At 38.7% G+C, this 22,821-nt stretch overlaps 1 protein-coding gene across 6 annotated transcripts in view; it reads right to left on the bottom strand.

The window, feature by feature from the left end:
• Positions 1–9,843, bottom strand: part of Ralgapa2 (Ral GTPase activating protein catalytic subunit alpha 2) — a 325,786-nt gene extending 315,943 nt beyond the window's left edge. For all 6 annotated transcript variants that reach the window (XR_011706732.1, XM_027955724.2, XM_071608693.1 and 3 more), the window contains exon 1: positions 9,574–9,843. Coding sequence is in view for 5 of the 6 variants with exons in the window: in XM_027955724.2 (XP_027811525.2) it covers positions 9,574–9,679 (106 nt within the window). In the remaining variant the exon portion in view is untranslated. The remainder of the gene's footprint in view (positions 1–9,573) is intronic.
• Positions 9,844–22,821: the final 12,978 nt, after the last annotated feature.

The following is a 22,821-nucleotide window of genomic DNA, read 5'->3' as shown; positions in this document are numbered from 1 at the left end:
AGACTCTGCGTCTGATAGAAGAAAAAGTTGGCTCCAATCTACATATTGTGGGGCCGGGCTCCAAATTCCTTAATAGGACACCCATAGCACAAGAGTTAAAAACAAGAATCAACAAATGGGACTTACTCAAACTAAAAAGTTTTTTCTCAGCAAGAGAAACAATAAGAGAGGTAAATAGGGAGCCTTCATCCTGGGAACAAATTTTTACTCCTCACACTTCAGATAGAGCCCTAATATCCAGAGTATACAAAGAACTCAAAAATTTAAACAATAAGAAAACAAATAACCCAATCAACAAATGGGCCAAGGACCTGAACAGACACTTCTCAGAGGAAGACATACAATCAATCAACAAGTACATGAAAAAATGCTCACCATCTCTAGCAGTCAGAGAAATGCAAATCAAAACCACCCTAAGATACCATCTCACTCCAGTAAGATTGACAGCCATTTTGAAGTCAAACAACAACAAGTGCTGGCGAGGATGTGGGGAAAAGAGTACACTTGTACATTGCTGGTGGGACTGCAAAATGGTGTGGCCAATTTGGAAAGCAGTACGGAGATTCCTTGGAAAGCTGGGAATGGAACCACCATTTGACCCAGCTATTCCCCTTCTCGGACTATTCCCTAAAGACCTTAAAAGAGCGTACTATAGGGATACTGCTACATCAATGTTCATAGCAGCACAATTCACAATAGCTAGACTGTGGAACCAACCTAGATGCCCTTCAATAGATGAATGGATAAAAAAAAAAACGTGGCATTTATACACAATGGAGTATTTACTCTGCACTAAAAAAATGACAAAATCATGGAATTTGCAGGGAAATGGATGGCATTAGAGCAGATTATGCTAAGTGAAGCTAGCCAATCCCTAAAAAACAAATGCCAAATGTTTTCTGTGATATAAGGAGAGCAACTACGAACAGAGCAGGGAGGAAGAGCATGAGAAGATTAACATTAAACAGGGACGAGAGGTGGGAGGGAAAGGGAGAGAGAAGGGAAATTGCATGGAAATGGAAGGAGACCCTCATTGTTATACAAAATTACATATAAGAGGAAGTGAGGGGAAAGGGAAAAAAAACAAGGGGGAGAAATGAATTACAGTAGATGGGGTAGAGAGAGAAGATGGGAGGGGAGGGGAGGGGGGATAGTAGAGGATAGGAAAGGCAACAGAACACAACAGACACTAGTATGGCAATATGTAAAAAAGTGGATGTGTAACCAATGTGATTCTGCAATCTGTATTCGGGGTAAAAATGGGAGTTCATAACCACTTGAATCAAATGTATGAAATATGATATGTCAAGAACTATGTAATGTTTTGAACAACTAATAATAAAAAATTTTTTAAAAAGAGATTTCTCAAAACATCCACATTGGTGGCCAGTTACTCCCTAGCAGACTTAAATCCAGCTATTTTGAAATCATATTTCTGGTTTTTTTCTAATAGTCACTTATAACAGACATCCCTAATGCTACACACAGTATCTGGCAAATAGCTGGTATTGGACCAATGAGGAGACTCTAGAGCCACTACTTTGGGTTCAAATCTTGACTCTGCACTTACTAGTGATGTAATACAACCTTACAAGACTCTCTCTCTTTATCTATCCCATCTGTAAAATGTGGATAATGATATTCTCCATCTCATTTTGGAGAATTAAGAGTTAATAGATGTAAAAGTATTTATAACAATACTCTGAATATAATAAGTGTCAATTATTATTCTAATAAGGAAGTATGTTTTCAAGATGAACAAGAAGCTGTCCATGTTCTTTGTGTACTTGTCTTTTACTGGGGAAGGTCAGAGAGAATAATACAAAGCCAAAGCCATAAATGTCAAATGAGAGGTAAAAAGCACTATGAGAATTCTGAGAAAAGATCATTTGAAGACAAGAAGACAAAGAAAGTTCTGGTGGAAGATATAATGTACTTGTACTGTGTTCTGTAAGCATTTTAGATAGCAGGATGGACACCACCTTCTGGAAAAAAAGAAGGTATCTTAGTTTCTAGGTTATCTGAGAAGTAAACACCAAGACAGAAGTAGGCATGCAAGAAATGTATTGGGGGAGTATGGGGGGAAGATAAAGGGAGAAAAGCTTGAGAAGGCGGAGAAGCGTCAGACTACAATACAGTTCCACCAACTATAAAGGAAAAGGAGGAGGAGGAGGAGAAGGAGGAGAAGAAGGAGAAGAAGAAGGAAGAGAAGGAGAAGGAGAAGAAGAAGGAGGAGGAGAAGGAGGAGGAGGAGGAGGAGGAGGAGGAGGAGGAGGAGGAGGAGAAGAAGAAGAAGAAGATTGAGTAGGTAGTGTCTCAAAACTTCCACACAGTTCTGAGATAATCTTCGCCAGATCAGGGGAGAATCCTCCAGCCACAGTTGCCCTTAAGAGGCATCTAGATTTCACAGAAATAAGCAGCACTGATATTCAAGGCCATGGCTGAGAGTGGCCCAACACAAGCTCAGCTCTGGCTCAAAATTGGTAGATCTAGAGAGCAGCAGTTAGACCATCAGTCAATCATACTCCACACAGCAGGAGCAATAGCAATAGATTCTCACAGCTCCTACAACGGGGCACAAGCAATGTCACTAGTATCTTGTGTGTCCTTGAAAGTGAGGCTGAGGTTCAATAAATATATACCCTCACTTAAAATCAAACATAAGATAATACCAATAGGCTCCTTAACTTCATGAAAACAGATTTAAAAAAAAATAAATAAACCACAACTCTAATAGAAAAATAAAAGTACATGTTTATTGTTAATTACAACTATTTTAAAAATAGAGTTCAATATCTTCCAGATGTGGTTTTAGCTTGTAAAACAATATAAAAGACACAAAAGGGTTATAAAACATCTCTTTTCTAAAACTCAAAGCTAAAACCATGAACTGAGAATTCAGAAATAACTCAGAAAAAAAGAATCTATAAGGTAAAATCTTTTAAAGATCATTTCTATAAATTTCTATTTTAACTTCATCAAATTCTCAATTGCTGAGTTTTGATAGTAGATTCTGGATCTCTTTTTATCCAAAAAAGCTATTTGATCCTACAAATTCAGGAGACTGTAACTAGGCAAATTTACCCAAAACCAGACAGTACTGAAAGTACATTCACAAGCAGATGTTTAATGATACATTCCTTTTATGACTAATATGAACTGATTGCTTGTAGGTAGCACTTTGACTAAATGAGAGCATGAAAAGACATTCTGCACAGGTATAAAGTGGTAAATAAATATAAGCAATCATGTACATCGTACGTGGGGTTATGTCACATGAAAGGCAGTGTGGAGAAAATCAAAATGACCCTTAAACACCAGAGTCACACTGAATAGGGATGTAATCCCAGAATACGAGGCCTGGAGGAAAGAAGACTTCAGAGGGCACAGCAGAGTCCCACCTCACGCCTACCCTGGAGCACGTGGTCACTGAGTGGAAGAGCAGACAACATGTCATCTGCTCTACTTAACTCACCTCATTCTACAGACCTTCCCCCTTCTAGCTAAATACATTTGTGAAACTACTCCCAAAAAGAACAGAGTAAAAGGCGGATGGCAATTCTTTCCAGTTATTGCAAGAAAAACATCCGATATCAGGCATTTATCATAGGTTCACTTTTTTGTGTGTCAGAAATCTAGACAACCTCAAACCCTAAAAGCAGGGATTTTGTGTTTATATGACATGCGTGTGTTTTTTATAACTTATATATGAGGTACCCCCAAAAAGCTCATGTGTGAGACAGTGTAAGAACTGTTTGGATGTGGGAAAGTTGGATTGAGAGTTGAGATAGATTAACTGTGTGATAACTGTAGTCAGGTGAAGAATGGCAGGAGATGGTTCATGAAGACATGCCTGAAGGGTGTATATGTTGTCCCTGATGAACAAAGTTCTTTCTGATTCCTGATGACCATGTCCTGAGCTTCCCTCCACCATGCCCTTCTGCCATGATGTTCTGCCTCATTCTGGGCTCAGAGCAGTACAGTCAGCCATCTATGGACTGGGATCTCTGAAACCATGAGCCTCAAATAAACTTTTCGTCTTCTAATTGTTTCTGTCAGGTTTTTGGTCACAGCAGTGGAAAAGCTGACCAAAACAGTGTCCAAAGTTCATTTTACATACTAGAGGTTATAAATATAAAATATTAGTAACTGGTGAAAAATTAGCAAAGGGAGCATTATGACAAAATCACTTTGGTTCAAACAAGGTCAGCTAAGAAATGCCATACTAGTATTACATGAAGAACCTGAAATTATACCTCCCAGGTTTTTTCTGGTTGTAGAACATCCATGTGACATTAATGAATTTTCAAATATCTGACTACCTGCTAGACCTGCCGTGGGCACAGAGAAGCCAATGAACACAAAAACAAAGAAGGAGTCTCATTATCTTCTATGCTCAAGTTAAATATTAAAATCTTCCTGGAAAAATACAAAGACCAGGAAGAGAGCTATAAATGTCATAGCAACATTTTAGGGAGTCATGCAAAAACTGTAAGGGTTTGTTTATATATTAGCATTTATATTTTCTGATGTGCAAACATTATTTTGAATCAGATAACTAGCTGAAGCACAATATTGGCTTTACAAACACATGAATCCCAGCTCTGCCACTTACAGGCCAAGAGGTGGCAGACAAGTAGTTAACCTCATCACAACTCAGTTTCCTCTTCTGTATGTTAGGAATAGAAATCTTACCTTGATCAGTTTGTGGGAAGAGTCAACAAGATCTTGATAATAAACAATGCATCATAGCTTTCTATCTCTCCTTGAGCTTCAACTCTTATATACCACAACCTCTGTTTAAAACATGCTACTGGGATCTCACATTTTCTCAAACTCAAATGTAGAACATCAAATTCATCTTGCCCCACCACAAGACAGGATTCTCTCCCAACTTTTCTGACTCTGTCTAGGACACTCCCATTATTCCAAATACCCACCACTAATTATCAAATTGTAAAGAGATGTTTATTTTTAGTCAGACTACAGTGAAAAGGTAGTCTCAATCCTTGCTGCTGGCAGGGCCATTGGAACAACATTTAGGAAATTACTGTGAAACAAATCCTAAACATGTTCAAGCCAGCATTTTTACTTCAATGAAATTTATTCTAAGGGAATAACATAAAATGTAGAAAATGCTGCTTCACAAGATGATTAAAGAGGTATTTATTTGTATGAGAGGAATGAGGAAAGAAGAGGAAAAGGAAAGAAAAAAACAACACAATATAACTATCCAGAAAATGCTAAGATGAATTATAGTACATGGTGTCAACAAATGTTTGATCTAAAAATGAAAGGAACAAAACAGGGAATATGCTAATCAATTTAAAAAGTTGTAAGTGAACTTGACCCAAATTAAAGCATAGACGCATAAGAGGAAATAAACCATAGTTTTATTTTTGCTTTGTCAGCATATAGAACATTTGTGAGAGACTTTTCTCTCTGGTTCTGAATCTGTGGTCCAAACCCTGATCCCTTGATTTGACCTGACTATGACAGCTTCTTATCCCAAATATCTTCATATTAATCACTCCTGGGTCAGCTTTTTCAACCCTCATTTTCATTATTACAGTTAAAAGAATCACAAATTTCTTCTCCGTAGTCTCTATAATCACACTCTTACTCTCCATTTACTGGAACTTGTCTTATTTTAGGTAATCCTCCAACAGTTTGCTCCATTACTGCCACAGTCCCCTCAAAACATGGCCCTGCCTCAAATGCCCTCCTAATTCATTCTTCCTACCCCTGTAGTCAGAGAAGCAATTCTCAAGCCTTATTCATTGACCCTGTAGATACCCTCAGGGGAAGGGTCCTCAGGAGACAAAACTGCCTCTCACCACTCTCCCACTAGATGAAGGCTGAGTTCAAGTTGGTTTCCTCACCCTCCTACCTCATTGACTTGTGTATTTCCACCATCAATTCTTCTATCTTCCCTTGGAACATCCCTCTCCTTCTACTTTCCCAATTTCTGAACCTAAAGTGTTTGATGTGTAGCCACTAGCCACATTTGGCCACAGAAAACTGGAAATGTGACTAATAAGAACTAATGCAATATACACTGGATTTCAAAGACAAGTATGGAAAAAAATGTGAAAACTATCACTAATATTTTACATTTATTAACTGCTGATAATACATATTAAATACATGAGGCTAAAATACATTGTCAAAAATTAATTTCACTTACTTCTTTTTACTTTTTAAAAGTGGTTACTAGAAAATTTAAATAACACATATGGCTCATATTACATTTCTATTGGTAAGAGCTTGTCTATCCATTTTTCAGGGTCTAGCATGAATTAAACTTTCAAGATGCCCCAATTTTTATATCATTCTTTTTCTTTTTTTCAGTTGGAGATGAACACAATACCTTTATTGAGGATCAAACCCAGTACCTCACAAGCGCTAGGCAAGTGCTCAACCACCGAGCCATAACCCCAGCCCTTTTTCTGTCATTCTTAATGGTCTTTTTGTCTTCTGAAATCCTATAATGGAGTCTACCATGTAACAGACTATCTAATTACATAATGCACCGTATGTTTACTATTATGTGATATTAACTCTTGCCTTTATCAATGCCTAACTCTAATTTGAGGCTTACAGTGGGCACTCAACTTTCAATTAGACATGAAATTCTTGCTGGAGCAAAACAGTAATATACTTGATATTTTGGGGTTTGGGTTTGTTTGGTCATCTACTTTCCCAATGATGATTTCAACAGTGCAGGAAGAACTGGAAGTCAGCTCTTTGTTCTTCCTCTAATATAACACATATAAACACATTTAGTATATGGCTTGGCAACTTGTAAGGCCTGCCTTGCCTCAGTGTTCCTTAAGTTAATAAAGTATTAACTTTATTTTACATATTAAAATAAAGTTAATAATTATTATTAGGCCAATATATAGTATCTAGCCAGGTCAAAGTATCTTAAGTAAGTTTGAATTGAAGTCATTATCATGATATTAATACTGTACTCTCCACAGCTTATTCTCTATTTCTCAGCCAGATGTCTTAAACTCAGGTTACTTTTTATGAAGAGGGAATAAATCCATCACCATTATCAAAAAATAAGAAAGAAGAGTACAGAAACTACTACCAAAATATTTGTCCCATCCCATCAATGGTAATGCAAAAAGGAGCTGTTAAATATCTACTCCACTTAAGTCATTTATACATCATACTCACAATAACCCTTTACATGACAGACCTTACCATACTCATTTAGCAGAGTGAAGAAACTGAGATTCAAGGACAGGCTAAGTAACTAGCTCAAGTTATGCAGTTGCAAGTGGCAGACACAGATTGCAAACCCAGTCAATGGTATCATCCTTATAAATAACATCTTTAAATATGTGAAAAACAAGAGTGTTTTATAAATTTATACATAAAAATCAATAGAAATTACTATTCATTTCCTTCAGTTTCCTAAATTTTGGCTTAATTCCTATCTTTCCATTGAAAAGGGCTTTGTTTTCTCTTTTTTAAAAATAAGCAGCAACTGAATATGGTATACGATAAAGTAGGAAGTAATGCATTAATTCTTCGTTAAAATCCTTAAATCCCAGTTGTAAAGCAAAAGTTTACACTAAACATCATGACTAGACCTCCTCAGACAAATTTTATAAAAATCCAATCCCTACAAAGATCATAATAATAAACAAAGGAAACTGGGCCATTCCACAAACAAATGTTATCAACAACAGAAAAACATACACCTAAGGAAATATCAAAGAACTTCTCCATGTTACAAAACTGCAGTCATACTGAGATCATTGAAATGATAAAAGGAGGTTCCTTAAAATAAGACATACAACTTAAAGACAAACCATAATTACACAGACTTGAAAAGTATCTAATTTATCAGAATGGTGACAATGTACGTGTATCTCTAAGAAACCAGTATGATCTGGGTTTAATGTCTTTATAAAATGTAGCCAACTTAATCTTGTAGACTTGGACAGAACAAAGGTTTAAATTTTCTATTACAGAAAAAGTCCAAAAGTATCAAATGCTTTTAAAATACTGCTCAATTCTCCTTTATCAAAATGTCCCTGCAGTAGGTGTTAATCAGTCACTACCAAAAAACCAGGCACAAAGCAATCAGTGTGTGCATGGTATTTTACTACAGGAAGTAGAAAGTTCAGTTTACCAAGAACACCACATTTTGCTTTCAAAAGTCTTGAAAACTAATCCCTGTAACAGTAACTAATTTACATTTCATTCCAAACTGAACAAATAAATGTAAACTTCAGGAATCTAAAATAGTGAATAACTTACTTGGTAAAATCAGGTATTGGGTTTTTGTTTGTGTTTTTTTCCGTAGTGGTAAGGTCACAGGGTATAAATGGAAAAGAAATAATTAGCAACTTTTAATATTATGAACGAGATCTTAATTTAAAATTCTCACATATAAAATGAATTCTTTTATGTCATATTTTCTCAAGTGACAAACACGTTAAAACTAAGTGATTTTTACTTATTTTAACACTAAAACACACCTAAAAGAAACATAAGGTGTCTTTTGCTCTAGGCCCCCAAATACACAGACAAGTCTGTCTATAGATGGGCATAGGTGTTTCTGTCCTAAACAAAAGTTAGACCAAGAGGTTTTTAAAAAGAAAAGAAAAAAAAAAAAAAAAAGAAAGAAAGAAAAGAAAACATAGCTGATCACATGCAGCAGGTTACAGGAAGCTGGTGGACACTTTACATCCACAGTGCTGAGCTTCACCATAGGTCAATTCCAGACCCACCTGGGCTCTGCAGGGCCTCCACCCAGCAGGCCAGCAAAGCAGAAGAAATCATAGGCCCATGGTTGTCATGCTGGTTAATAAAAAAGTAGCAGTCTCCCTGAATCCAAGAAAACCACCCCTCCCTCCAAATGGCAGAACAGCTACCTTCATAAGGATAACACAAAGAAACTGAAAAAGCCAGACCCAAAATAAAAAATTAAAAGGGGGACATGGGAAGAGAGATGACAGTTAAATTTATGCTGATATTGCTTGGAATCAGTGTATTTGCTGCCTCAGACTGCAAAGTAAAAATAAATAAATAAAACAGGGAGGAGTGAGAGAGATGACAGTTCAATTAAGTCTGTGCTGGGACCACTGGGTCTCATTATACCTAATGTCTCAGGCTCGAAAATTAAAACTTAAAAAGTAGAAGGGATAGATGACAGTTCGGTGTGTGTGTGTGTACGTACGTACGTACGTACCACCTGGGGCTCAATTTATGTGCGGGGAAGTAGAGGGGATAGTCACCGCTGTGCCGGGCCTCGAGGTTACCCCGGAGGGCAGACGCGCAAAGAGAGCCTTGTGTCAATTTACACTCCAGAGCGACAAGGCAGGGTCCGCGGCCAGGCTATGGCTTTTGGGGAAACAATGCCTAAGGGGTCGCAGCCCGGAGTAGACAAGGTCTGACGCCCACCTATCCCCAGCCCCCGACCCAGCATCCCTGTCCGTGACTCTACAGGGTCGGTGTCCGCGGGGTCTCTGGCCCGCCCGCAGACTACACCCTCTCAGGCAGGTGCCCCCGACCCCAGTGCCCGGAGGCCCAGCACGCCGGCGCGCGCCTCACCAAGCAGCGCCCGCAGGTGCTTCAGGCGAGTCAGCACGTCCTTCTTGGGGTCCAACACCTTCTGGGTGGACTTCTTCACATCCCCGTGGCTCCTTCGGGAGAACATCCCGCCGCGGGAAGCCTGGGCCCCGCCGGCGGGGCAGGAGCGCCTGCGCCACACGAGTCACCGCATAGGGTCGGGACCGGCGCGTGTCGCGCGGGCCACTCACCGCGGCGCTCCGGGCCACCACCGCCGCCACCTCTGCCTCAGCTTTGACTCCAGGAAGGAGGGGCCGGCCGGGCCCGGTGAGGGGCGGGGGCAGGAAGGCGGTGTCGGTGCGGAACGAACAGCCCCGCCCCGCGGGAGGCGCTGGCCAGCCCCTCAGGCGCGACGCGCGCGCGCGCGAGTCTCGGACGCGCCTCGCATGACATCCTCCGGCTCGCTTAGACCCTCGCGGTGACGCACCTGGAGCTGGCGCGGCGAATCACAAAGAAGCGTGTTCCTCTCGCACGTTGTACTACAAGTCCCGGGAAGCACCGCGAAAAGGCTCTCCAATCAGGGTGGTGTGTCTTCAGCACAATGGGACTCAGTGGGCTATGAGCACGTGGTCCCTCCCGCGGTAGGCCGCAAAAGCTCCTGGGAAATGTAGTTCTCTAGGAGGCGAGGCTCTGCGACCTCCTTTTGAGCGTCTTAGAGGTGCTAAATACCATCTGCTTTCCCTTTGCTCCGGAAAGTCCCAGACTCTGGTACCTTCATACTCCCGGCTGCGTACACACACACACACACACTCCTGTATGAAGGCTTTTAAAATGCAAACTATTTTTAGGCTTGCTTCCGGATTTACGCTAGATCAGAGCTCCAATTACATACTAAAAGAAATGGGTTTGCCTAGTCTCCTGTGAGGTGTTCAACCAGTCCCCTTAGTTCCAGGACCCAACCTCACTTGGGAGTGTGGAGGTCCCTTGCTCAGAGGACGCTCAGGGTCTTGCCTCTTTCCTAGTAGGAAGTGAATGTTCCCGGTGTTGTGCAAAGCCACATAGCAATCCAGTAGCAGAACCAGAAATAGAACTTGAGGGACCTGACTCTCAGGCCAGTAGGCTTTTTAAAGCCAGACGTCTGTTCCCCGGGGCAAGACTTTGAGATGGAAGATGGGCAGGGGATTTCTTACAAGAGAACTGAAGGATTATTTACTGGCATCGGGATCCTCCAAGTTTTGACAGCATTTCAGCTTTTTCAAGCAAGAACTTAAGACTACTGTTTAGAACCACGTGATTTCCATCCAAATTGGGACAACCAAACTGTTCTTTTCTCCTCCAGTTGAACTGTAGCTTAAGGAGAAGCCAGGGATTTACATATCCTTGTATCTCCATCTCTGAGCACAGAATTTGACCTCTACTGGCATTCAGTAAAGCTCATTAAATGAAATGGAATGAAAAGCTAACCTAGTCCTACATATTTCAAATACACATGCCAAAATCAAAATTTGTTAAAAGTTTGTAAGATTAATGTTCTCTTTTCTGTCAAAGTTAAACCTGTCGTTTGAGTTTCCTAGTATATAACAAAATGAGTTTGCTGTTGTAAAACCGAAATTTCATAATGTGTAGTTGGGTGGAGCTACTTTTAAGTTACAAAATGGTTAAAATGTAGCCATTTTCCGTCCCCCAAACATATCTCCCTTTGTCCTCAGTCTTCCAATCATATTGACTATAGTGTAGTAGGTGATCAAATCATAACTGTATCCCTTCCCCCTGCCCTCTCCAATTCTAAATTAGTCAATTGGGTAATCTGTAACCCTGAACTACTCCTATCAGAGTAAAAGGCTGTGCTGCCTTAAGGATAAAAAGCTGGGCAGACTTCCTGCCCAGTGTACTTGCTTGCCAGATTTTTCTTGGTAGCACACCCTTCTGCAGAAATAATGTTTGCCTTACTGAGTGACTTTTGAGTATGTGTCTGATTTCTTGTGGTACCCCAATATTTCTAACAAGTTCTCTATTTTTGGAATTGTCCAAATAGCATTGATAGAAAAGGGACATATTAATAGAAAGGAATAGGGGGTTGAGATTGTGGTCAATTGTAGAGCACATGGGAGGCACTGGGTTCTATCTTCAGCCCCACATTAAAAAATTAAAAATAAATTAAATTCATGCTTATTTAAAAAATACAAAGGAATATTGCTCAACAATAAAAAGGAACAGAATACTGATAAATGCAACAACATGGATGAATCTCATAGACCCAGAAATGGAATTTCCATGCTCAGGACGATGGCAGGGCTGCCCTATCAGCCTGAGTCCCCAGATGACATCATAGATCAAAGCCACAAACTCTCCAAAATTGTTACAAGGGAGAGAAATTATGTTCACTCTTGAACCAAATCAAGGACCTTTGTTACATCAGCTTAGCTTGTACCCTATTACAGACAGGAAACACAGTGTTTACTGTCCCATTCCTTTGGAAAATAGTATCTTTCCTTATACTCACTGAAAAAAATAAAATGTACTTATCTTAAAGGATTCGATTTTTCTATTTCAAATCAAGCTGACATTATCATCAAACATTTATTGAGTACCTGCAAGGTGAAAGCATGATTCTAAGCCTTGAGGATAAAAGATGTTTACGATACAACTCCCCTGATCTCCAAAGCTTCCAATCTATTTGAGGAGGCTAAGCAACTAGACAAAGGAAGGAATAAATGATAGTACAGTAAACATGTGACACTGTCAAAACTTGTTAGTGCCAGAAACAGGCGTCTCTGCATATAGATTCATCTCACCCATCATACTTACTAATGAAAATATAGAACTCCAAATCTTCTCTTAAAAATAAAGAAACATGAACTATGCTGATGATGATACTTTTTCACACACATATATATTGCATGTGTCTCTTTATTTTCTGTTTTCCTCTCAAAAATCATTCCTGCTGAATTATAAACTCTTTGAGGAAATCACCTACTTTGAAGTTAATTCTTTGTCTCTGGAGTTTCAGAGTATCAAGTATTTTGCAGACAATTAAGTGCTATTGAATAAATGACCCACTTTAATCAATAAATGAGGAAAACCAAGTCAAGAGTTTAAAACTTGCAATGCAAATTAAAACTACCATGAAATACCATTAGAATCAGAAAAAAAAAAAAAATCCCCACACATGTTTGGCAACGCATTCAAGTGGCAAAGCTATAGAGAAACACAGCAGTTAGTATTGCCAAAAGGTCAGTCCTTGTCCTGGAAGCCAATCCAATAACAAGGACATAGTTTTGAGAAAAAGAAGTTTTATTGCTTTTCTAGCAAAGGAGAAACACAGGGGACTCCTGTCCCAGAGGCTATGGTTCTGCTCATCAGCAGGAACAGGGTGCTTTTAAAGAGGTGATTCAGAGAAAATGAGATTAGGGAGGAATGATCAGGAAGGAGAAGATCAGGGAAAAGACTATCAGGGAGGAGAAAGTTAGGCAGGAGAAGGTCAGGGAGCAGAAGGTTGGGAAAAAGAAAAGAAAAAAAAAAAACGTACGTTTCAAAGTCACAAGGAATATAGTCAAAGCATCAAGTGAACCCCTGTTACATTAGGACTGTAAAACAATACAACCCATATGGAGGGAAATTTGGCAAAATTGCATTTATTTGCCCTTTAACCCAGAAATTCTATTTTCAAGAATTGACCCTGAAGATAGATCTCCACAAATATAAAACCATTCGTGGAAGGTTATTCTTTCCAGCAATTTTTGTATAGTCAATTTAGTAGATTGAATAGTGCCCCCTCCACAAGAGATATGCCTATGTCCTAAACCCCAGAATGCATGAAACTTTATTTGGGGTGTGTGTGGGGACGTCTTTTCAAATGTAATTACATTAAGGATCTCAAGATAAGATAATCCTGGATTATTTGAATGGGCCTAAATCCAATATCAAGAGTCCATGGAAAAATAGAAAACAAAGAAACAAGAGAGAAGGTCATGTGAAGCCCAAGGCAGAGATTGGATTTATGCATCCGCAAACCAAGAAACTCCTGAACCACCAACATCTTGTCTAGCTTGAAGGAGTTCCTTATGACCAAATATGGGTTAATTTGATCATCAAAAAGAATAATACTGACTGATGATAAAACTCAAATAAATAAAAATTCAGGAATCTGTAATATCATTCAAAAGAACATATTGTCATTATAGTAGGCAGTGTTTCAGGCTGATTGCGCGCGCGCGCACACACACACACACACACACAGTCCTCAGGTGGATGTTTTCTCAGTAACAAATGGGAAAACATATTGAGAAACCAGCTTCTACCTCAGAAGAAAGCCTGTCCGAGGAAAGGGGCATAAACCTTGTCCTTGGAAAGACCTACAGAGCACTCCTAGGCACATACCCACCCTGCAGAGTTGTTTATCTACAAATAACAGGAGAGATCTGTGGAGCCAGGTGTCCCTGACTCAGTCAGGCTTGGTGAGGACTCATAGCAACCCCCTACTAATCACCAATCAGCATGAGACAGGGAAAATACCTGAGATGCCAGATGACCCTCCCAATAGTTTATGGTGGTTGATAACATGTTGGGAAACCATGTAGTTCCGCACGTACTCCCCTAGTGGTTTCAACCAATCAGTTCAAACGAATCGCCCTCTTGTACTAACCAATCATCCTTACCCAACTTGTTCCCGCCAGTGAATGTGCTGATCATGTTTTAGAGTTGTTTTATGATTTTCCCGCAGTGTGTGATGATTTGCTAAGAGATGCTATGATGTATGTAAAGTCCCTGCCTTCCCCAAAGAGTATATAAAACTGCTGCAAACCCTGGGTTCAGGGCCTCTCAGCGTCACCGTTGCTGTGTGCGAGTGGAGGACGGAGCTAACTCGCAATAAACACCTCTTTGCTGCTTACATCAATCTTGGTCTCTGGTGGTCTTTTGGGAGTCCGGAATTCAAGCACAACAATATCTGAACTAGGTGTGGGTTTCCAGATCCCAGCCAGGGGAAAGTTTCCATACCAGGAAAGTAGCCTGCTTTCCTGATAATACCAAATTGGACTTGGTTGTTTGGGAAATCAGTGATCATGACTAAGTAAGCAAAATGGTATGGGAGACCAAGAAGGTCCAAAGAATAAATAGAAACTCATTAATTCCTGACATCCAGAGTCAAATTTTAGACTTGTTGTTCTTGTATACTATTTACATAAATTCGAACCAAGAGTTATTGATCAATTACTATGGCTAAATTGTAATCATAGCTTTGAATCTTCCCATTCTTTTCTATGTACTGAAAATTGGTCTTCCCAGGATCTATGTGAAAACTGCAACTCATGTAATCATTAATATTAAATATTTTTCATATAATTCTGCAGTTCACTATTGCTGGGCTTATGTCTATCACAGGGCACATTCAATCAATATATATTAAGTGAATGCAATTAGTCACTTATTCATTCATAAATATTTTCAGCACAGTTTAGGTACATGTCCAATATGATGTTTTCAATTTAACTAAAGTATTATGCACCCAAATTTTAAAATTTTATCCTTATTTTCTTCAACTTTTTCTAAAATATACCTAAAGTTTTCTATCTTATTAAACAGATTATTCATTATTTATAAAAACCATAGTTATTCTTCCTCCTCAGTCCAGCCCCCTCTGTCTCTTCCTAAATTGAGTTTTTTTTGTTTGTTTGTTTTTTGGGGGAGTGGGGGATTGGTGCTGGAGATTGAGTCCAGGTGCACTTAACCACTGAGCCACATTCCCATCTCTTTTTTTTAAATATTTATTTTTTAGTTTTAGTTGGACACAATACCTTTATTTATTTATTGTTCTGTGGTGCTAAGGATCGAATCCAGGGCCTTGCACGTGCTCTACCACTGAGCCATAACCCCAGCCCCCCCATCTCTTTTTAATATTTTATTTAGAGACGGGGTCTCACTGAGTTGTTTAGAGCCTCACTAAGTTGCTGAGGCTGACTTTGAACTTGTAATCCTCCTGCCTCAGCCTCCTGAGTTTCCTAAATTGTTGCTATTGCTAAAAGCAAAGGAAAAATGCCTGGAAGACCCTTCCTATCTAATTCCAACCAACTCTTGCCCATACACTCAATCTTTACTAGTAGAGATTATTCCTTTGCCTTTTTAATTTCAACAATTGGAATCATTATAGATGTTTAGTTGGCTAGCACTGTAATTTCTGGATAACTTAGGTTACCATAAAAACATACTTATCCTAAAACTTTATTTCCTGGTTTTTCATTTATCAAAGACTTTTTCGGATTCCGAGGATTTACTTTCACAGAGTGACTAAAATATCATGTGCTCTCATGTTAATCCTAATTATCATTAATATTATATTAATTTGAGTGTGTGGGGAAAATTCAGCTTTTAGCGACACATTTGCCCATCAGAGATGATCATTGTGTCTGTTCTCAGAAGTAACATCACTTAACAACTCAGCCACAGTGTGAATCCTAATTTAGATGCTAATGCCACAAAAAGCCAAGCCCTGGTAGACCCACAAGACAGAGAACCTGCTTTTATTGATACAGGCCCTTTGCATTCTTATTTTCAAAAACAACATAATCCTACAATCTAATAAATTCCAGCGTTTCCTTGTGTTAGCTCTCATCCTAAATTTTTACTTAATCTCTGTTCAATATGCATATTGTGCCCCTGCAAATCTACACCTACCTAAAATTTCTAAGAAAGGATGACAGTGCTTCATAGGAAGGAAATATAAAACTCAATGCTTAAAGAACAAGAAACCCCAATGCCTCTGTTTTCCAGATGATATATAACTGTATACATTAAAAACACGTATTTTTTTCTCCTCCAGAAATATTTCCTATTATTCTTTTCTAATGGAAAACTATTGGTTTCTTCTCCTTCCAAATATCTGTTGAGAGATTTAATACTTAGTTTTAAACTTGACTATAAATCATTTTATATGAGAATTTCACTTAAAGACAGACTTAAAAAAGATTCCGTAAATGTACTAGCCATTTTGATATGTCTGATGGATACCTGATAACAATGTAATGCCTAAAGTGAAAGACACTCAATCATTTTTCTAAATTTATTCAAGCAAATGTTTTCACAGATGTGCATTTTAACTATTAGGTCATCTGCTTTGGATATATTTTCATTTTCCAGGGGGCAGGGGTTGTCAGGGATTGATCTCAGGGGCTCTGGACCACTGAACCACATCCCCAGCCCTGTTTTGTATTTTATTTAGAGACAGGGCCTCACTGAGTTGCTTTAGTGCCTCACTATTGCTGAGGCTGGCCTTGAAACCACAATCCTCCTTCCTCAGCCTCCTGAGCCGCTAGGATTATAGGCATGTGCCACCACACCCAGTTTATATTTTTATTTTTTATAACTGAAACAGAATTAACATTTCAGCATTGACTCATGATGTTGACACATCAACATTAGAAAAATATAAACCTGAAGGTAAATACCATAAGAACTTGCAAACGGTTAAAAAAAATTTTTTTTAATAATAATGTTGGAAAAATCAGAAGTCATGGAAACTGTCTAAATAGTAAATAAAATTCAGAGGTTTTAATTGTTAGTTGGTACTAGGGGTTGAATTCAGTTTCTTATTTATGCTAAATACGCACTCTACCACTCTATCCATAATCCTAGAAAACTTAAATACAAGATAATGTCCAAAGGTTAGAGAGAGTTGAAATTGTTTACAACGAGAAGTCTGCAAAAAATTTGCTCATTACTTCACATCTGTCCCCAAAGACAAAGCACCACCATTGGGCTTAATACCACATCAGATTTACTCCTTAATTTAGAACTGAGTGTTTGATTTTTTTAAAGTGAGTGGAACTTTTAGAATATCCACAAAAACCAAACACAATGGAGAAATTCATCATACTGTTTTACTTGGTAATTCCTATAATTTTCTAGAAGAATATAAATCTCAAAATAATTATTGGGAAACATAATAATTTTGGGGAAACATGACACAAGAATATAGATTCTTTTTCTAACCCACATAAATATGTTCTATTTTTTTTTTAAATATGTTCTAAATTGAGACTACATTTACCTGGTATTTCAGACAGGATCTTTAATGGTGAGTAACAGAAATTGACTGACTATGTAGGCAAAATGTGATTCATGGAAGAATGTCAGGCTCAAAAAAATTAATGGAGATCCAGGCTTCGGAAATAATTTGAAAATTATTAATGTTACATGCTTGGTCCTTAGCTCATGGCATTGTTGGGAGGTGGTGGAAAATTTAAGAGGTGGGGCCTCATGAGAAATCTTCTGGTCACTGGGGCATGCCTCCAAAGGGGATATTGGGACCCCCAGCCCTTTTCTCTTCCTTTCATGACCTGGCTATGAGGTGAATGGTTTTGCCATGTACTCCTACCGTGATGTGCTGCCTTGCCACAGACCCCAAAGCAATGGGTCAACCAATTATGGACTGAAACCTTCAAAACTGTGAGTAAAAATAAGCCTTTTCTCTTTATTAGCTTATTACCTCAGATTTTTTTTATAAGAACAGAAAGCTGGGGCTGGAACTGTAGCTCAGTGGTAGAGCACTTGCCTTGCATGTGTGAGGTACTGGGTTCGATCCTCAGCACCACATAAAAATAAATAAATAAAGATATTGTACCAACTGCAACTAAAGAAGAAGAAGAAGAAGAAGAAGAAGAAGAAGGAACAGAAAGCTAACATACTCTCTTATATTCTAAAAAAAAAAATTTTTTTCCACGGTGCTGAAGATCAAACCCAGAGCCTCATATGTGCTAAGCAATCGGTTTACCACCAAGTCACACTCTCAGCCCTGCTAGCTGTGCAATCTTAAAATGGTGACAATTCTTCAAGTCTTAGTTTTCTACATTATGAAAGGAAGATAAACTTGCATTAGGCTATGTATTCTAAACATTGAATGAGCCCAAAAATAATTAAACACAATTCCCAGTACAAATTTTGTTTTCGTCTTCTTCCCCGCTTCCCGGAAAATACGAACAAGGCAATTTCTATTAGCTAACATTGTCCACTGTTGCTCACTTTATTTATAAATGTGTTGAATGGGAGGGAATTATACAGCTGTGGTTTCCCATACTTTTACATAGCTCACACTGGATACCTGCAGAACAGGTTGAAGCAATATCTCAGAAGCCTTTGCCTCCCACATATTTTATTTACACTCCTTGGCAAGGAGAGATATTTCACTGATACCCCCCATTGTACCAGGTAAAATACTTGCTTATTTCTGGACCATACATGATACTAGATTAATACAGCTGACCAAAGATTTGTGGACCTATGTGTGACTCAGTGTTTTATTCCAGGCTGTATTTTATCTCTTTTGGTTACCATAAAAACAAACCCACGAATAAGTGTTTCGGTCCTTTCAAACATTGATGTGATGTTTTGTAAATCAGATGATTGTAAATCAGATTATATATAATTCAGATTAATAATTTCAGTTATAGCTATGGTATAACTATAGTTATAGTATAGTACGGATATATAGAATAGTTATAGTAGAAACATTGAAATAATGTTCAGAGTCTAAACAGTTCGGTGTGAACAGTCTATCCAAAATGGACCAATTGACATTTTTCTCTATCACTTAAATGTTCATTTTAAAATCAAAAGAACAGATCTTTTCCCTTGAGAATCTTCACAATCTTAGATTTTGTTCACTTCTTCATTACAGCTCAATAGTAGAGCTCTCCTTTTCATGCAGAAGGGCCTGGGTTTGATCCCTAGCAACACACACACACACACACACACACACACACTACAGGATTCAATGTATTTTTTATATGATTTATATGTCTCTTGCTTTGGAAAGTGAAATCCTAAAAAATAGCAACTGTATTTAACTGACTTAAATATGTCACATATTAAGTTGAAACTTAGTTGGAAAATGCCAGTAAATTTAAAACTTTTGCTGGCAATCTTGACTCAAGAAACTGAGCAGACATTCTTGGTTTTTCTCCCAATCCTTTCTGCACTCACCTGTATCTCTGAAGACATTGTGTATACCTGTGACTCTCTGGCCAAAGGTGTTTGTTGTTGTTGTTTTCATCAAGGGAGAGTATTTGGTCCATGCACAGGGCAAGCTGAACATACCAAAGGGTTAATGCTTTCAGAAGCAGCTCTCAACCAATGGCAGACCAGGGAGTGGTTGGGAAAAAAATCCCAGTTCCTTCACCTTTGGGGAAAGAGAACTGAAGAATTAGCTCTACAGCATCCTATCCTGGGGTCCCAGTGAGATTGACTGCCAGTTGCCCGTATGGTTACGGTTGTCTCTTGGTATCTGCAAAAGGTTAATTCTAGTACCTCCTGTGGATACCCAAATCCAAAGATGGCACAAATTGTTGATTCATTTTTCTATAGGTGAATATTTAGCTCTGCTAATATTTTTGCTTGCAGCTCATGCTATAACAAATATTCCTGCCCATACCTAGTGTACACGCATATATATGTGGCTGTTAGGATATTTATGAGAGGGGGCTTGCTGGTTACAAAACACCAAATCTCTAATAGTGGTCACCTCAGTGTTGGGATGGTCATAGAGGATCTTTGGAAGAAATGTGGTCACTCATTGACTTGTCATTGACATTCATAATGTCTATGCTTCTTTGTATTTCTGAAATATATTGTTCATGATTTTAAAATATGTCATCTACTCTTTGAATCAGGCCAGATACAAACCTTTTCTGGAATTAGTTTTGTTGCTTTTACTGGCTAAAATTTTCTCTCAAGCATGCTATAATGATGGATGTGTCCAAGAAGCATGTACTGAAGAAATACAGAATCAGTTTTGCACAAATTTAGGAAACATATCAATAGAAATAAAAATGAGTTGTTTGTGGCCAATATGAAGTTTTTCTCTCACTTTAAGCTTTTTTTTTTTCTTCCAACTTTTAAAGAAAATCTGTATTCAGAATATTGATTTATGCACCATCCTCACTTCTTGGAGAATTCAGGACACTGAAACTGAGCTGCTCCATGAGAAAAAAATGTTCAGGTTCATTTCAGGTTCTCATCCTTTGTTATTTCAAGTCAATTAAAAATAGTTGGCCAGGAAAGTGACTCAGGATCTGGCTTGCTCTGTCTTACTTGATTAAAATAATAGTAGATTAATTTGGCTTGTGTGATTCCTTTTCATCTCTTTATTTTTGCTGGAAATTAGATTAAATGGCTATTATTCCTTTATCCCTTCTAATCAGTTGACTTTGAGCCAAAAATCACTTTCACCAACTTGAAGTGATTGCACACACGATTTCTGAATAAACTAGCGCTGGTTTCCCCTCACTTCCTCACCCAAAATTCCATCCGTAAAGGTATATCTCAAAAATAGAAAATGAGCACAGTGACCATGTGAGTTTCCATGAGCAGGAGTCCGGGCCATGATTCAGCTGTTTTGTGGCACTGATTACCTAATCAAGGCAGTAACAACTCTGCTGCTATTTTGAGGTGTACCCTGAAGAATAACTTTTTTTTTCTCTTTTTGAGTGTTCCCTCTAGTTTAGAGATCTCAAAGTGTTTTAAAATATTCATGAGATCTGAAGGCACTTCTATGTCTGCAGATACCAGGCCATTAACAGTTTGTCTTTACTAAATTAGAAATAATACTTTAAAAAATACTAACAGCTGGGGTTGGAGGTGTAGATCAGTGATAAAGTGCTTGGTCCTGGGTTCACTTCCCAACACTACACACACACACACACACACACACACACACACACATATATACACACACACCCACACACAAATACTAATAGATAAAATTCAGTAAGTTCATAATATGTGTGAGGCACTATCTCTAAGTGTTTTCTTATATGATCTCATTTAATACACACAGTGTCACTGTGAAGCAGACTATAATTATTCCAGTTGCACAGATGAGGAGACTGAGATCCAGAGAAGTAAAGTAATTTGCCTAAAGTTATATGGCTAATAAATGCTAGGGCTGGGTTTTAAACTCAAATAGCCTGGCTCTTTCCTCTGTCTTCTTGGCTCCTCTGCTCTACTGAGGCTCAGGACCTAATTGTTACAGAGCAATTGAATGGTCATCTTCTTGTGAAGCCTTTGTTAATTACTACTTTTCTAGAAAAAAAAAAGTTTTAATTCTTTATTCAAGACTCCTCTTTAGATTATTGGCAATTCATTCAAGAATCACGTTTTCCCCACCTGCCAGGCTACCTTTGAAGTGCAAGCCAAGAGTATTAGAAGAGACAAAATATAAAGTTGCTGCCTCTGAAGCAGAAATAAGGGCCATCTAGAGATCAAATGTTAGGGGGGAAAAAGACAAATTTATCAGCTGTTCTTGGGGTGGCTTTGAGATAGAAATAATGTAAACTTTTCTGCTGTAGAATAAAAAGATAAGAACACATAGAGGAGTAACCACTGGAATGGATGCTATAAATATGCTTCTTTAAGAACCTTTATCCAAACGATATATTTTTTTTCTCTAGCAAAAGCATCTTCTTCTGACAAGGCTGAGTAGTAGAGGATCTAACCTTCTCATATGAAATCCCAGTGTGGAGCTAGTGGGTGAACATCTGAAAACTTGTGTTTTTGTGATTTGGATCTTAAATGTCCCTTAAAAGCTCATGTTTTGAAGGCATGGTCTCCAGCCAACAGGGCTATTGATGATAGAGTCTAGCTGGAGGAAGCATGCCTTTGAAGGACACATTGGAATTCTAGTCCCTTTCTCTCTTTTTCTTTTCAGTTGCCATGTACTAAGCAGCTTTGTTCCAACATGCTCTCCACCATGACGTTCTGCCTCACAACAAGCCCAAGGGCGATGGAGCCAGCCAACCATGGACTGAAACCTCTGAAACTAGGAGCCAAAATAAACCTTTCCACCTTTTAAGTTGTTTATCTCGGGTGTCTTGTCACCGTGATGCAAAGTGGACCAACACACTTATGCTTAGGAGGAACTTCTGCTAATGAGCACCATCACTTTTAGCAATAAAACCATCCTATAGCCCACAAAGTTCTTTCCCTTATCCAAATTCTACTCGGTCCATCCCAGTTTCCTTTATTTCTTTAGAACCTTCCCACTTTGAGGTTTTGTATTTGCTGTTACCTTGGCTGGAAATGGGGGTCCCAGCTCTGCATCTCCATCTTCCTATTCCCCAGTCTCCATTTCAACCTCCCTACCTATAGGGGCCTTTCTGGATCCCGGGACGAAAAGGATTGCTCAGCCACCTCCATGCCTCTGACATTAACAGGCTTTATTTTCCTCGGTAGACTTTTTGAAATCTGAAATGATCCTATTTAATTTGGTGCAGATGACTCTGCAAGGAAAGCTATCTCCAT

The sequence above is a fragment of the Marmota flaviventris genome, chromosome 2 (genome assembly GCF_047511675.1).
Source record: "Marmota flaviventris isolate mMarFla1 chromosome 2, mMarFla1.hap1, whole genome shotgun sequence".
Classification (NCBI taxonomy): domain Eukaryota; kingdom Metazoa; phylum Chordata; class Mammalia; order Rodentia; family Sciuridae; genus Marmota; species Marmota flaviventris.
This window is presented reverse-complemented; position numbering and strand designations above follow the sequence as displayed.